The 16,942-nt window shown below is 36.7% G+C and overlaps 1 protein-coding gene across 1 annotated transcript in view; it reads left to right on the plus strand.

The window, feature by feature from the left end:
- The first annotated feature begins 11,462 nt into the window (after positions 1-11,462).
- LOC124596459 (thiamin pyrophosphokinase 1) overlaps positions 11,463-16,942 on the plus strand; it is a 46,940-nt gene continuing 41,460 nt past the window's right edge. The window contains exons 1-2 of the mRNA XM_047135593.1: positions 11,463-12,020; positions 13,144-13,379. Coding sequence (XP_046991549.1) covers positions 11,870-12,020; positions 13,144-13,379 — 387 coding nt within the window. The 5' untranslated portion in view covers positions 11,463-11,869. The remainder of the gene's footprint in view (positions 12,021-13,143; positions 13,380-16,942) is intronic.

Below are 16,942 nucleotides of genomic sequence, written 5' to 3' on the forward strand. Positions count from 1 at the left end.
ACACTAACCTCCTCCTCCTACATTTGACGAAATACTGTCGTGTGTAGACGTGTTACATCTGAATCGAACTGACTGTCGTGTTCTGTCATCAATTTTGTAAAATCGTTTATTTCATTGCACACACTTTGGAACATACATTCCATGTATGGGACGCCAACAATGTTACCTTTTCTGGGATTAATTTTTTTTAAATCGTACCTCTGTTATAGCCGTCAGTCTGTGTGATGTTGTCTGTAAATATAAAATGTTGCATATTTTTTCTGGAGATCTCTTAATGGTCAAACAAAAAATACCTGATCCTTACATTAATTTCAAGATAGATCATTATATTGTTATACATATAAGTTCCCTACCAAGTTAGTTTTATGTTTTGCATTAATCTTTTCATTGAATGACGCTGCAGCAGTTTTCGTGTTTTCTACTACACTCTCTAACTCATTTATAGTATCTACCAGCCTCAAAACATCCTCCAGCGATTAGTTTTGCGATCTGGACAGCTTATCACTCATGTCTGATACGCTATTTCTGGAGGCGATGACTAAGTATACATGAAATCAAGTATGCGAAATACCCAGAGCACTCTTCATTTGCTGCCAACTTAACTGAATGGGAACGCTATTCCAGAAATAACCAATCGGGGAATAAAATGGCCTCATACAACATGATCATCAGTTTAACCCGTGGTTAGCCTACTCTTCGATTAGCTATCCCTGGATTTATCTGGAGGTTGTGCAACTGACCCTAAGCTCGCTAGCTAGCCATAAATGGCAGGTTATGTTAAAGGTCAATTCACACTGTTCGTCATGACACCGTCACATCAAGGTGTATTCACACTGTCCATTAAGTCACAGCATGGCACGTCAGTTCAAGTCATGTGATCTCAACTCGCGCTGCTGCGCTCAGCTCTTCTTTTCGGGATTTTGACAAGATGATTTTCAATTGCTTTTACACGCTAAGTGTACATACACAACGCAGTACGTTATATACGTGCATGCTGAAGTCCATATTAGAACGAAAATGACATTTATTGGACTCAAATGATTTGCATATTGCCGGAATAGCTTGTATAATAGAGGAGAGAGATGGAAGTGCAAAACAACACAAAGAAACTTCAAAATGATGGAACACAGCAACCAGTTTTCCTTTCCTTTCAGGTTTTATTAAGAAAATTTCGGCTAATGCCTAGCCATTATCAATGCACTATATCATAGTATCAATTCATGTCCTAGTACGTCAGTTCCCTGTTGTTGGTTCAAGACTTGATGACTACAAAGTAACTGCATGGATCCAAAAAAATGTCATTACATGGTACAGAAGGGGAATTTAGCACACTATACAAGGAGCTTGAGGAAGAAGAATCTTTCATTTCACGAATGAACCAACCTTTATTGGCGACATGTGTGAAAGTACTATTGCAATTCTATGCTAATGCTTACTTTATTTGTTGTTTCATGCTACAAAAATGTTGATGTTTGGAGAACCACTGGAATCGAAAAGTAAAATTTACCTGAAGAGAAAATTAAAAGAAGAATTTATGAGAGAAGAACCAGGAAAGGTAAAGTGTAGCAATTCTTAGCGGCAGCATATGTGTCATAGATTGTATTATGTGAAATGTTGTTGAGTTTGAAGTTGATGCACCACTTTCCATTTCAAAATTTGTATAACATATACTGGTACCTACACTGCAATAGAGTATAACAATAAAACGTAGTACATTGTCCTAACAACATGACTTCATTTGGCTACATCATTCGTAAAATGGGACAAAAAATTTTTTAAATCAGTTTATCAATTTTCGTAGCAAGGGATGTTTAAGTATCAGACATTTGCTACCAAAATAAAATTTTATTAATAGAATTTTTGTGCAGGGAGGGTTAATACACAATTAGCAAAATGGAGCATAAGATTGAATACGCAGATTCTGACAAGGATAGTGTTATATATAATGAAAATGACCCATGTGTGTTACAGAATATCACAGTACTTGCATAAAACGTAGACAATAATGAAAATTTGTTACGAAATATGTTTAAAAGGATCAATGAAGCTATGTCAGAGCCTTTGATGACATGTTAATATTAGAAGAGACGGCTATCATACACTCTGTGCCATCGTCAAACGTCACTGACCTACTGATAGTCATTTTAATCAAACTGCACAATCTCTACACAATCCAAACTGAGCTGAATAATAAACAAATTGCCCTCACTACCTCAAAATCCGGACATGATGAGATAAAAGCAGAATTAATACACTGCAAAAAAGAAGCACTGCACTAAACTCCAAAGTTGACGAAATAAATACTCGACTCACTGGTCAGGTCACAGGTTTACACTCACAGATTAAAACACTTAGTGAGCAACAGGGTCAATGAACTGTAAAAATTTGTTTAAATATGAAGATCAGCAAAAGTTACTTGTATCTGTTGAGAAGTTGTGATCTAATCATGATACATCCAGCACATAAGTAGTTAGAATTGCTGAGGTGCATGCTTCTGTAAAACATGTGACACAGAGCTGAAGGTAGATACATACCTTAGCAAGTACTTTCACAGACAGTTTGCAATAAGAAACCGACAGCAACTATAGACAAATTAATAAAGATCTCCACACTTGGCTGGAGGAAAGGGATAACCTTTTTAATGGTTGTTTACAACATAATTTGGGTACCATTGTCAATGATATAGTCAAATAAGTTTTGAAGAGTTATACCCATATTGCACATTTTCCACCACAAGCCAACATACACATACACAAACAGTCAAGTGTTTACATACCTAATGAGCATGTGAAAAGTACGAATCGTAATCCATGTGCAAATGAACAGAATGGTTATGATTCAACGCTAATTGTAGATATTCTTGTAAGCCCGTTCAGCAACAAGTGTATGAAAATGTATTGCCATCAATAGTAATAATACAAATAACATACCGTCTCCAATATATACGGGAAAAGAGCATATTTTAAATCAGGGGGCAGAAAGATATTAGCAAAAATGTTACAGGATGTAAGTTTATTAAAATACTTGCAATTCCAAGTCTTCATTCATGAAAGGGAGAACAGTGCATCCAATTGCTTTTCTCGAAACTTTTAGAAATAATTTCCCAATTGATGGGCAGATAGGCAAAAGATCTGTCATCGGATTCAAGCAAGGTGAAGCAGCCACATGGGCCTGTAACGTTGCCAATCGTTGTACATATTATTAACAATTCGAGCGAGCTTTTCTGAACAAATTCTGGTCATCTTCGGTTCAGGAGATGCTTCGAAAAATGGTGTTCGAACCAGAATAGTTCAATTCATGGCAAGCTAATCTTCGTCGTTACTTTGAAAAGTATTTGAACATGACACATTACTGGGATGAACCCGTGTCTTCAAGAGACATAATCCATGTATTAAAACACGGTTACTGTTCCACATAAGGAAAAAGTTAACAATGGTACCAGATCATGATGTAGAATAGTTTCTTTCGGTCTTGCGTTCACTTGATGTTACTAATGAAGACGTGCAGAGTACACGGAATAACAGTTACGGCACGCCTCAGCAGAAGTGCATACAGTGCAGGTTAGCCAACCTAATCCACATACACACAGAATAATGTCATGTGCATGAGACAGCAAAACATGCAGCTATATTTGAATGCATACAGTAATAACAAAGGCACACATTCAAATGGAGGCAATCCAAACAAAAAACGAGCAGCCAGTATCAATAACAACAACCATCTATGTGGAAATAAACACAACTGCAGTCAACATAAGATGCAAAGCTCCCTGTATCAAAACAATCTGCAATCACAATATTACAGTAAGAATTATGGACATAGTGATTTTTTCATGCTTTAATAACCAGCAAAGTCCTTGGCAACCACCACTAAGTGTTACACAGCAAAATAGTAATTTAATGAATCACAGTCAAACGAGCAACAATAATATGAAAATCAAAACACGACACCATACACTCCAAGACGAAAAAACGGTGACTGGAAATATTGTGGAGGTCGCGAGTGAAGTGATGTGATTTTTATCTTAATTTTATTGTGACTTTATGTAAATGTAATAACACACATACATAGACACATAGTAAAAAAAACACTATACACACTTGATATGTTGCTATGTCAACCTACCTTACCGATAAATTTTATTTTTATATAAACTCTTAGATGTTAACCACTATTCTTTTTTTATTAAGCATACACAGTAAACATTGTATTTTACTTGCTCCGCACCTTTCAACATGAAGTCACTCCAACAACCACACATTCGACAAACTAAACAAGATCACAACTCATCCCTAAGCGGTAAATGAGCCATGCCTGGGGTACAATGATACAATAATAGACACATTTGACTCACCAAATGAAAAACAGCACACAAACACAAGTGTAACTTGCGATATAAGCAAACAACACTTACTTTTACTTAGGTACAATCACGATGCAAGTTAAACAAACGAGCTACTTGAGGGTCATACTCAAAGCCAATCACAAGTAAAAGAGATCATTCCAGCAACGACTAAAGGTTTTGTAGATGGTATAACGACGAGTGTTATCATTCATATGGGAACGGCGATTATCGACGTATCTCACGATTTTTATAAACAATGGTTATATTAGGATCGATACCTCGATTTCCAGTTTGAAAATGCCGAATCCTGACTGTAACTGGATGCAAACCAAATAGGGTAAGTAAGCAGATATTTGTGACTATGGGAGTAGGAAATAGTACAATAGTATGGCCTTTCCTTGTTGTAGAAAACCTGGTCTTAAATTGCCTTATTGACATAGATTCAATAAGAGAGAAAGACAGTACAATTGACTTCTCAGAAAGTAAATGTTTTAAGAAGCACAATGGGACTCAGATCGACATTTGCCTAGATAAGCAGATTTGCTCGAAATGACATTAAGAACTTGCTACACATAATCAGTTGTGAATTCATTAGATCAGATTATAGTAAACTGGATGCAATTAAGAATTTTCCTTACCCATGTACCAGAAAAAATTAAAATCTTTTATGGGTTTAGCCTCATTTTTAGGCACTTCGTTCTAAGTCAATTACTCAACAGCAAACACTTGCTGGCACTTTTAAAAAAGAATCATGCTTCCGTTTGAATGGAACAACATACATGAGATTTGAAACAGAGTAAAGGAAGCTTTGGTAACCTCAAATATTTTGAGTCATCCTAATCTTAACGAAGAATTCTGTATTGCAAGCGACGCATCAGGCACAGAGCTTGGATCATGTCTTTTTCAAGTGATAGGAACTGGGGATAACCAAGAGGTGCAAATGTACCTATTCAACCACTGAGTTAGAAACCTCCAGAATTATATGGGCTGTTAAGAGATTTAACTATTATACTTTTTAAAGATATGTGAAGGTATACACTGACTACCAAGTACTAACCTTTTAATGACATGCGAACTCGTACATCCACGATTATCAGGATGTGCAACAACATTGCTGAACTACTCGTTCGAAATAGTATACATGAAAGGTAAAGACAACCTAATTACAGACACATTGTCAACTCTACCTCAGCGACTATCTCATGATGTAGATGATCTGGAACATATGAATGATTATCGCAACATTTTGATGCAGGACGAACACTATCGTTAGTATTATTTAGACTTGTGTAGCATATGTCAACACTGCAGAAGGCTGTCAGCAGGTGGAACAAAGTAAGATCAACAATAGCAAACAACCCTGACCATCCTATTGGAAAGCATAATAAACTATATGAGGACATCTTACTCTACTGTAGATGTTCAGGCAGTAATAATAGTGCATCTGCATTCCACAAGAATCAGAAGCAAATTTCAGCTTGCATACACATTTTACTTGGGAACACTACAGCATAAAGAAATGTCTGCAGAAACTGAACACTTACTGCTATTTCACAAACATGTGGAGGAAAATTCACAAACTTATCAAAACATGTACTATTTGTCAAAAGGCAAAGCCTGAGAGTCTAGGTTGTAAAGTAGAATTGGATTCAGTTATTACCAGTTAACCTAAAGAAATTGTAGCGACAGACATAAGTGGACCATATCCTAGAAGTAGAGGCAGTGTCAAGTATATATCTTTTCTGTTTGACCTTTTCTCAAAATATGTGAAATTATATGTCATGAAATGCGCGACAGCCAATACAATGAGTAGATAGAGATCATATATCTAGCGTTGGCAAACCTGCCGCCGTCCTTTCCGACAATACAATATGTTACACTGGTTACAAATAGGGAGAGTTATTGAAAAATAAAGTCATCCGAATTATCCCAATCTCAAGATTTAGCCCTCAATCTAATCTATGTGAAAGGATATTCAAGGAACTAAACCGTTTTATGCGAAATTACATATTGTGGAATCATTTCAAGTGGGTGTACTATTTGTCTCTTTTTGAGGATGTTTACAATAATTTGCCAATATATAACTCCAATTATACACCTACAGAAATTATGTTAGATATAGAGGAATCGTGGGATCCCCTTCTGTAGATTTCTGGATAACCGGAATCCTATGACAACAAGGTATGAGATGTATTAATTACCCTAGCAAATAAAGCCAGAATCAAAAAACACGAATTTGACAATACTGTAAAACGAACTCTGTAATTTACAAAAGACGTGCAAGTACTTTTGCATGTTTACCCAAAATCTTGTGCATTGAAGCGATGTAACGATAAGTGGGCATACGACCACACCGCCGCCTAAGAGATCGATCCGCCAGATGCGATTCTCTCGATAAGCGGAACAAAAGACACCTGTGCTAGTCAAAGAGTAAACAGCCAGTAGCAGTACTTATGCTCGCCACGAGGCGCTGCTAGGTCACTTCATGTGTAGCAGGAGTGTAGTGCAGTTGTGCCAGTCTACAGTTCGTAGCCACACTCAGTCGTCGTCTGCAGCTCAGTCATTGCTGCCATAAAGTCTTTGTAGCCCAGTACCAAGTTAGTCTTCAAATTCACCGGATTCGACATTCAAGATTACGACAGATTAATTCGTCACTGCAAGATTTGTGACTTGTAAATTATGTCATTCTACAGACTCTTAGTCTAGTCGCGTCTTCTATAATTGTCAAGTAACAGATCATGGGCTACAACAAAGTTAAGTAATAAATACTTTCTTATTTTGTATTCCTGCTAATTAATTGTGTTTTCCTGTTGTAGCTACCAAGCAGTCTTGGCATAGGAGAACCCACATTTCCACGTCCTTGGCTACCTCACATTTTCTATCTCATGTTGATGGACTCAGTTATGGTGGAAGATCGAGAGCCATCACATATATCATTGCTTGCATGCCACATACTGTGTCGTATTTGTTACAAAATCCTAGAACAAATAAAATAGTTGGATTATACCATTATAGAGATTTGTGTAAGTTTAATATAAAAGCATGAACAAAGTCATTAAGAGACAAGTAGGTAAGGAATCACAAACCATGAATGTAAAGCACAACACTATGTCTACAGCTTACAAACATACAAAATCGTCTAAGATAATTTATTTCAGGTCAGCAGCTAGGAAGGAAGAAGAGATGGAGAGAAAGAAAACTTTATTCTGATGTCCTTAGGTTAGTTATGTTCAAGTAGTTCTAAGTTCTAGGGGACTGATGACTTCAGAAGTTAAGTCACATAGTGCTCAGAGCCATTTGAACCATTTTGAACAATTGAGTGTTTTTATCTTTTGTTTTAGAAATAAAAATTATCTGAGATATTATCTCTTACACCTATCATATATACATAAATTTATTTTTTGATGATACTCGGTTTATTTATTTTATACAGAATGTTTCTTTTCCCTCAAAACATCTATTATACTGCCCCCTAAATATTGAGGCTGAGTATCAAACTACAGTCGAACTATTTATTTTTAAGGTTTGTTTACAACATTCTTCAAAAATATACATATACCAGTTCTCTTTTACATCTATATGAATAACCAAATTTAGGCTCTCTCGCCGCACTTCTTGGCGCATTATTATAGTCTCAGTGCGAGTAGAATACGTCACAGCTGATGTCATGCAATGATCATATTTCAACAGTCTCTGATATGCACAGTAACCTTCTGTATGCCAGTTTTTCCACAGTACAGTGTGAAAAGGTTTAATACTTAGTCATATGTGGTCAATTATTTAGCTTGTTACATCAAGATTATCAATAGAAGAGGAAATCATACATTTAACATAGAAATAACTAGGAAAATATAAAACAGATAGTATAATTGCCGTGTTTGCTAAGTGCCCAGGCAAACTTAATATTGTTCTAAGGTTAATGTTTCTGAAGTTAACTGCTTATTCGACATCATTGTTAAGAGTCTTTTCTGATAATCCATGTCCATTTCATGCTTTGCATGTAATTTTTTCTTTTTACAATGCTCTTGTTTTGCAGGATAACATCTGCTCTCAGCAATGTCCATCTGGTGGTCTTGGTGTTGGCGATTCATTTGAGAACAAGTGCCACAACACACACGTCTGTTGCGGACCTGTGTGGCAGAGCGATAGAACTTTTTGCATCAACCACTGTTTTGGATGCTGTTACTTGCCCTGTGCGTTGTCGTCGCGTTTCTGAGAACATTTCGCCCTGCAAATTCCACCCTACTTCTCATGCCCGTAGTATTCGCTTGTTTATTTTGTTTTAGCTACTTACACATGTTTCACTGAACACTACGTTCAACTTCAATGTTTGAATTTAACGCAGTTTATGGTACTTTACAGCATTCCTGTCGTCATTTATATGATTTCCTTCGTTCTTTTAAAAGTTTTCAGCTTAAGTACTTCTGTCATTCTAAACATTCTACTATACATTTCTTTATGCAGGTATTCTATGTTTCTTTTGTGTCACCATAAAATTTGATGAATTACTACTGAAGAGGCCCAGCACAAGCTCCACAGCAACACATGAGCTCAAGGGTATATCTGTGAATCAAATACTACAGTTAAAGTAAGAATTAAAATTGATCTAAATCTAGCTACAACATATAGCACTTGATGAGTGTGGACCCTAATATGTTTTCCAATGTTGTGTAATGATATCGTTCATATACATCATTTGTCTGTTTACTTTGATATTTTCCATTATATTCTGAAAATATGTGGTTTCAATCTGTGTTTTGAAACGTAGTTCTTTTCCAGGAATGATTTCTGTTTGTGTCATGTTCATACATGCTCGGTCTTCTGTCACTACTGTTCCATAGAAATTTCCAGAATGATTGGCATAACCTTAATTGTGCAGCTTAATAAATTAAATAAATCATTTATCATATAGCAACTGTAGCAGTAGCACGGTTCCAGACTGTAGCACCTAGAACCATTCGGCCACTCCGGCCGGCCACTCAATTGTTATTCTTCTGTTCTGTCTGTTAGAGTTTTGAGAGGAACATCTTAGCATAATCTGCCAGACCCTGTACAATTATTTAGTTGATAAAGTAAGTTATCAAAAATAATGGTGTTTTATTTAAAATGATGGTATATCGGACCTAACTGCTTCTGTCAAAAACAGTTTGTATTTTTGTAGTAATATTACACAGCAATCAACATGAAGATAAGTGACAAAAGATAGTGGCTGTTAACTAACATTTTAATAGTGGTCTTGTATTATGTGTCCTTTCAGACCAGCAACCTGTTTCTTTTAAATATCAAAGACTGATGGTTCCTTGTTTTGACTATTTTAATTACGAGAGCCATTATTTCTTCGAGGCTTTACAAAAAGCAGTAGAAAGAAAGTCACCATAAAAGTCAAGCTAAGTTACATTAATGTTAAAACTCAAATTCTGTTTGAGAGACTGCAGCTCAAATCTATAAAACGAATGTTTATCTCATTTCATGAATAAGCGAGCCTCTATAGTCCAGTGCAAATGTTTGTGCAAGAGTCATACCTACCTCAATGTTTTTCCCTTCAAGACTTGATTTTCTTTACATCTTGCATTTGGCTTTTGATAGTTCATGTGTGTTATTTGTACTGGGGTTAGCTAGTGAAACCACATAAATTTTCACCACTGATACTTGCAAAATTGTTTCACACACAATTCAGAGAGCTACTTAATAATAAATAAGTCTACCACATATACATTTTGAAATAAACGACCCAAGCGAGATTAGGCGAGCGGTCTGAGACGTTGCAGTCATGGACTGTGCGGCTGGTACCGGCGGAGGTTCGAGTCCTCCCTCGGGCAAGGGTGTGTGTGTGTGTTTGTCCTTAGGATAATTTAGGTTAAGTAGTGTGTAAGCTTAGGGACTGATGACCTTAGCAGTTAAGTCCCATAAGATTTCACACACATTTTAACATTTTTTAAAAAATAAACTACTTGCACTGTCTGAAGTTTCAGTGCGTTTCTTTATCTGTTGTTGTTGTGGTCTTCAGTCCAGAGGCTGGTTTGATGGAGCTCTCCATGCTACTCTATCCTGTGCAAGCATCTTCATCTTCCAGTACCTATTGCAACCTGTATCCCTCTGAATCTGCTTAGTGTATTCATCTCTTGGTGTCCTTATACGATTTTTACACTCCATGCTGCCTTCCAATAAAACTGGTGATCCCTTGATGTCTTAGAACATGTCCTACCAACCGATTCCTTCTTCTAGTCAAGTTGTGCTACAAGTTTCTCTTCTTCCTACTTCTATTCAATACCTCCTCATTAGTTGTGGTCTGCCCATATAATCTTCAGCATTCTTCTGTTTCTTTATCTAACACTACAAATATTTGACAACGTGACAAATTCCACCTACTAATCAATCTGATTTTATCAACAGTACTTTTTCACGTCACGTTGCAGCAATGTTGCAATCCATTTCATTGTAAAATATTAAATATGAAACCGTTATCTATAAAAATCCACTTTATAAATCTAGAAGAGGGCAAGTAATTCAGTACACTCATGTCGTACCATTCAGACTGCTGTCTCACTGCTTCAGTTAATCCGTCGTCATGTATAACAAATTTTAACAAAATATATTACAAAACGAAACAACTGATAGCAGCTAACGAAAAACAAACAACTGATATCAACCAGAAAAGTCACAAAGAAACGAAATACGGAGATCTGTGCATGGCCGTGTATTGGGAGGAAATGAGCTTGTGGGTCACATAATCAGCAACGTATCGACGATGTCAACCGTGAGAACTTTCCTCCAGAGAAAACCAGACGATGCCGTGACGTGACGAGACGGCCAATATGGATGCCGCCATTTGAAATGCATTGCGGAATAGTTTGACGGAACGGGACATGACGTGACGTGACGGCCAGTGTGAACTGGTCTTTATCCAGATTTTATTCTCTGGTTAGGAGTTAATCCCTGTTCGGCCAATGCGTCCCCCGCGCTATTCCGAGAATAGCGCTTAAGCGGTTGCTAACCGGAGATTGTACAGCCCTGCACAGTCTAAAATTTTTGACTGTGTTAATGTCTTCCTCAGCCTTGCTGTAGAATAGCCATCCAAATGCAAATTGCAAGAGACATTATAAAAGTTCCATTTATTGGACATGCAGAGAGATGGTTACGAAGACTATTTCTGAAAGAAATTTGTATCTGCCTGGAGAGCAGTAAGGATTTCCATCGGCGCTCCATTGGCAGCCGTGCGTACACAAACCATTGATCATAAATGCGGTCTTTCAAGAGCATGGTAGCTCAATGTGACTTCCGTAGCCGGCGTGTGGGTTGTAGCGTTTAGTTCTTAAAAAGTATGTTTTCCTTGTTGTCAACTTAATCTGAACCTGTGATGAGTATTCGTGTCATATGGCGCATCAGTGTTTCATGACAACAAAACGCAGCTGCTGTAAAGAAATTATTCTGAGATAGTAGATGACCCAGAAAAGCCAAGTTTTTCTATTTGATCGTAAAATATACAATGTGTGAATCAAGTAGCAGCTCAAACAACAGTGTAACATGAATGTGACTGACTTGGAAGATAGTGTGCATCGATGGGATACATTGAAAATATTGACACCGGACGGAAGTAAATTTAGCTATGTTGTTATGATTTTAAATCAGCCTATAAGACACAATCGTGCAGCTATGCTTTCTCTGTGGCAGAACGGTAAGCAAAAATATTTTAAATGATATTTAGACAAGGCTGACATATCAGTTTAGGTCATACTATTTTATTTAAACAAATTATTAATGTAAGATATTTCAAGGCCACAAATGTGGATCACACTGGAAATAATGTGAAGCACCATAAAATGTTACTAGTTAAGACAACATAATTTGACATCTTTGAAGGCATAGAAAAGGGAACATGTATCGTACAAAAAAGTTAGTTATGCCAGCAGGTCATTCTCTTTCATTTATTGATAAGAGAACGAAGTGCTGTAATTCTGAGATAAGGTTGAAAGTGAAGCAGCAGCTTTGTTTCCTCCAACTGGCCCTTCAATGTAGCCCCTCCACTGTTTATATAACCTTATGTAGTGTTCTTTTCACTTTTTTTCTCCCAGGAATCTGGATCCAGAAAACTTTTATGTAAACATCTTATAGCTTTCTTGTACACACTGCTATTGTTAGTGACTGCACTGTTAGTTTCTTCAAATTTCCTGATAATACTGAAAGTGATAATATTTTCTGTAAGGTTGTATTTGCTAACACACGACTTATTGTATTTACTTTTGAGAAGTGGTACATTGTACTCCCTTGCCTGCTTCTGTACATTGTTCTAGTTTATGCAGTTACAACTAGATTGTTACACTACTACACTACATAGACCTCAGGCTACATGCATATTCGAAACAACCAATATTTCGGGGCGAAGTAGGGGGAAGGGAAGGTTGTAATATCACCCCTTGGCCCTCACTTTTAATGTTTGTCTGTAATGGAAACTAATAACAATCACTAATTAGGCTACCATAATAATTTTTAGTGCTTATGAAAAAAAAAAAGGGACTGGAGAGACGTGCAGTATCTTAATTGTATGGTGCATATGGCTTAATGCTATTTCTGTGATGAAATCGCTGTCTTTATCACTTGTAAAACTGTAAGTTAGTAAGCATAATGTTGAAAAATAAAACATTTTTTATTATCTTTGATTCAACAGCTTGAGTCCAATCACTATTGGTAGGGTATTTGTTACTACTGTAAATTTCCTCAAAACATGCTTAGTACATAAGATAAATGGATTTCTTTTCAAGATGCATGTATCTAAACTTTTGATTTTCACATTACCTCAGCATCCTTGAGGATTACGGTTGATGGAGGAACCAACCGTTGGTTTAAGTTCAGTGAAGAAGAAAGCTGTTCATTGCCTGATTTCATAACAGGAGATTTAGATTCTGTGGAGGAATGTGTTCTTGACTACTACAAGAAGAGAGGGGTTCCTGTTGTTGTCACTCCGGATCAGAATAAAACTGATTTTACAAAAGCTGCTTTGTTTGCTGTTGAGCATCTTGGCAAGGTGAAAATTAAGGTAAATGTGTTGTTCAGTTTTCGTTGCAACTTTGTCTATTGTAATTAATGAAGGCAAATAATAGGTGTGTGAAAAATTGTTAGGGATGAATGTGATTTGTTTTTTGCTTTAAAGTTTTACACTTTCATTAATTGAAACTGTCAGGCAATTGCAGGTATGATATTTTAGATATTTATTGACTACATGCTTCACTTATACTAATCTATATTGACAAAATTCTCTTGTGCACTCAGCCACATCCATGAACGCCAGGAGTATATAAAATACCATTTGGATATAGACAGTTTTATGTAGGACCAACTGTGCATACCATTGAATGGCACTGTGTGGAACATGAGATGCTTTCACCTTCGGGACTTAGAAAATACACATTATATTGCATTTGAAGAGACATCTGTTATTATATGGACTAATAGTTTCTGAGATGAGGAACTAAAGAAGCGATTGACAAAAAATTTGTAACATCGTGCTAAATAAAGAAGACTGTTTGCAGCTAAGTACAGCTTGGGATTCAGCCATGGGAAGGTTGAAGCTGGTGTGCAGTGAAAACATTACCTTATATGGTGGTAGAATGAGCACCAGTGATGTCAGAGAAGGCAGACAGCTATGTAAGTGTGGTGGCAGCAACCAAAAGACGGTCACTACTTGATAATGGCTGAGGAGTGCTCAGCCGAAAGCTCATGGATTTTGAACCCTTGACACAACTGGAAGCTCAAGAGAATTTTATCAGTACATATCACTGTGAAACTGTGCATTCGTAATATATATAAATTTAATTTCTGGCCCTTAAATGAACTGTCTTACTTATTTCTGGTAGTGTGTAGGGCACCTAGTGAATGCACAACACATATTAGGCCTAGTTGTCCTGTATTAACTCTTGGCAATGCTGTAGCAACAGGAATCCTAAGGTTTGATAGATGAGCTGAATTATAGTTTGTCTGCCAAATTTAGGAAGTGAAGGAGTCTTGGTTTCGTTGCTATAGCTAATAAGATTGATGTAAGTGGCCCACTTATTCATTCATTCACAAGTGGTGTACCAAAAAATTGCTGTAGGCATGTAGAATGTGTAGAGTTATACATCAGCAGACATGGCAGGCTACAGTACTTCAGTGTAGTATGCTAACAACAGATTGTGGCTATTTTCGAGGCAGTATAAGCTGATCTCTGACAGATGCTGTAAGTTGAGCACAACAGCTTTGTGCACCTACCGCAATCATCATGTAATGCAATTTTGTAAAGGTCTCTATGGTAACATATGTACATTGTCACAGCTCTATAGACTGCTATTATTTTCACCTGCAACTGTTTCAGCTTCACAGTGAAAGCTGGGAAATGCACGGCCAGTTGTCAGGGATCTTCTTACACTGACGAGACAGTAGTGCTGATTTACTATTTTCTCAACTATGGGAATTAAATCTAGATTACTTGCTTAAATGCATCATAAATCAGATACATATTTGAGTATATTATGCTAAAAGCTTGTGAAATCGTTTATTTGGTTGGGCAGCTAAATCTAACAGGGGGGAGGCCACAATGTTGGGATCACAGATTTGCTTCGAACTTTGTACACATTTAAGAGAAGGTTTACGAATCTATTATGTAACTGATGTATGTGTGTGTAGGTGCTGGACGTTAGCATTTGCGGCAGTCAGGTGGATAGTGTTGGAGCTTTGGAAGACAAACGTATGAGGCAATGATTTGACTCTTAACTCAAACGTAATTCTAATTTATATTTTTTCAACACTGGTCATTTTGTTGAATCTATTTTTGAAAGGTAATATAATTAAAAAAATGTCCGTTTGCATGAAGTTTTAGTGAATTTCATGTTATTTGACTACTTATTGTTTTAATTAAATTTAATTATTAGAACAAACATATTTATAACTATCGACAAGTAAATGAAGAAGCACAGTTTTCCTGAAAATGTATGCCTGTCATGCTTTGCAGAATCCCTTATATATGCAATCTGATAAGGTACCCAGAACTACTCTGCACCTCAACACTTTGAGCTGCAGACACAGAGGCAGGCCCCATTTGGCAGTTAATCTGCCTAGCAGTAACACATTGCTAATGCAAGAATGAATAGTGTAGGTGCACTTTTTTTTTAGTATCATAGAAGTTACACTTGTTCTGCAAAAATGAATGTTTGAGTCGAAGTCAAACCATCACCTCATCTACGTTCATCTGACAAAGCTCAAATACTAACCACTTGACCACCACAAACGCTAACATCCAGCACCTATGCACAGATAAATCAGTTACACGATAGATGCGAAAAACTACGCTTGCGATTTTCTCGGAATTGCCATATTAGTGCACCTTACTACTTGCACATTATGTTGTTTTAGTGGCCTACTAAATATGTAAAAGGTTTGAAGTAAATCCTAACATTGTGGCCTACCCTTTTAAGGTTGTAGAGTTGTAAAAAGTCATTTTTTTGTGTTCAGTGTGATCTGAGCAGAGCCGGAGCAAGAGCCTAACCTTTATAGAGGTTATATCTTGTGTGTTTGTGGACATATTAATGCATGATACTATTTCAGAAAGAGGTGGAAATAATTGACAAAGATGGTTTTGGAGTCTGTATTCATATTGTACTTTGATACTGATGTTTCTCCACTTCCATCCGTCATATGTTTGTCAGGCTCCATCAACAAAAAATTTCCCACAATGGTGCAGCATTTCATAAATGCTTTATTGCCTAAGATCAGCGTTGTTCTTAATGAAAAGGGAGTGTCCACTAGTGAATGAGTGAAAAGCAAAGTATCTTCTTGTACAAACTTTGGTGATACACAGTAGATTCTAGACTATCCATCCTGATGTGGCAAGTCAAGCCAGATAGTAAAAAAAATTCAGATGGTCTCTCTTTTGACCCCAGCTGTACCATTAAAAACTACCATTCTGTTAAACAAAACCCCAATTTCATTAAAACTTTGATAGATGACTGTTTCTGTCCTTCAAGGGGAGTTGGAATGCCCTATCCTGCCAATGTTAAATTATTTCAGGAACCACTGTAGCCATTGACATGGAACTTCTACAAGACATTAAACTGTATGTTCTGAGTCTACTGAAGTACAATAATTGTATTTCAGCCACTGCTTTCGGAAATAATTTTTTTTTAATTACATGGTTAAAATTTGGTGTACTTTTTGTATGTTAATGTAAATAATTGTAATTACAGATAACATTGTGTTCTTCTTTTAGTTCAGTAGACTCTGGATATCTATGTTATTACTCCCTGAAAATTTGAATACTCTACTCGAAGTGGTTTCCGAGATTTAAGGAAAAATGCAACAGAAAATCTAAATTTTCAGAAACAGCTTCGAAAGTTTCAAAAGAATGTAACTCACTTAATATGTGCTTTTTTTTCTATTTTTAGTCTCTCAGAAGCACCCTGTACTATACTGTATATCATTATTTTGATTTTTTTCTAAGGTTTTTCCTTCTTTCTGGACTCTTTAGTGGCCAACAGTGCTGTGCACTCTGCTTTATCAATGTGAACCTTGTACATTCGTTCAAGTTTTCTGATGCAGTTTGCTCAAGGATGGAAGACACCACAGCGGAAC

The sequence above is a fragment of the Schistocerca americana genome, chromosome 2 (genome assembly GCF_021461395.2).
Source record: "Schistocerca americana isolate TAMUIC-IGC-003095 chromosome 2, iqSchAmer2.1, whole genome shotgun sequence".
NCBI lineage: Eukaryota > Metazoa > Arthropoda > Insecta > Orthoptera > Acrididae > Schistocerca > Schistocerca americana.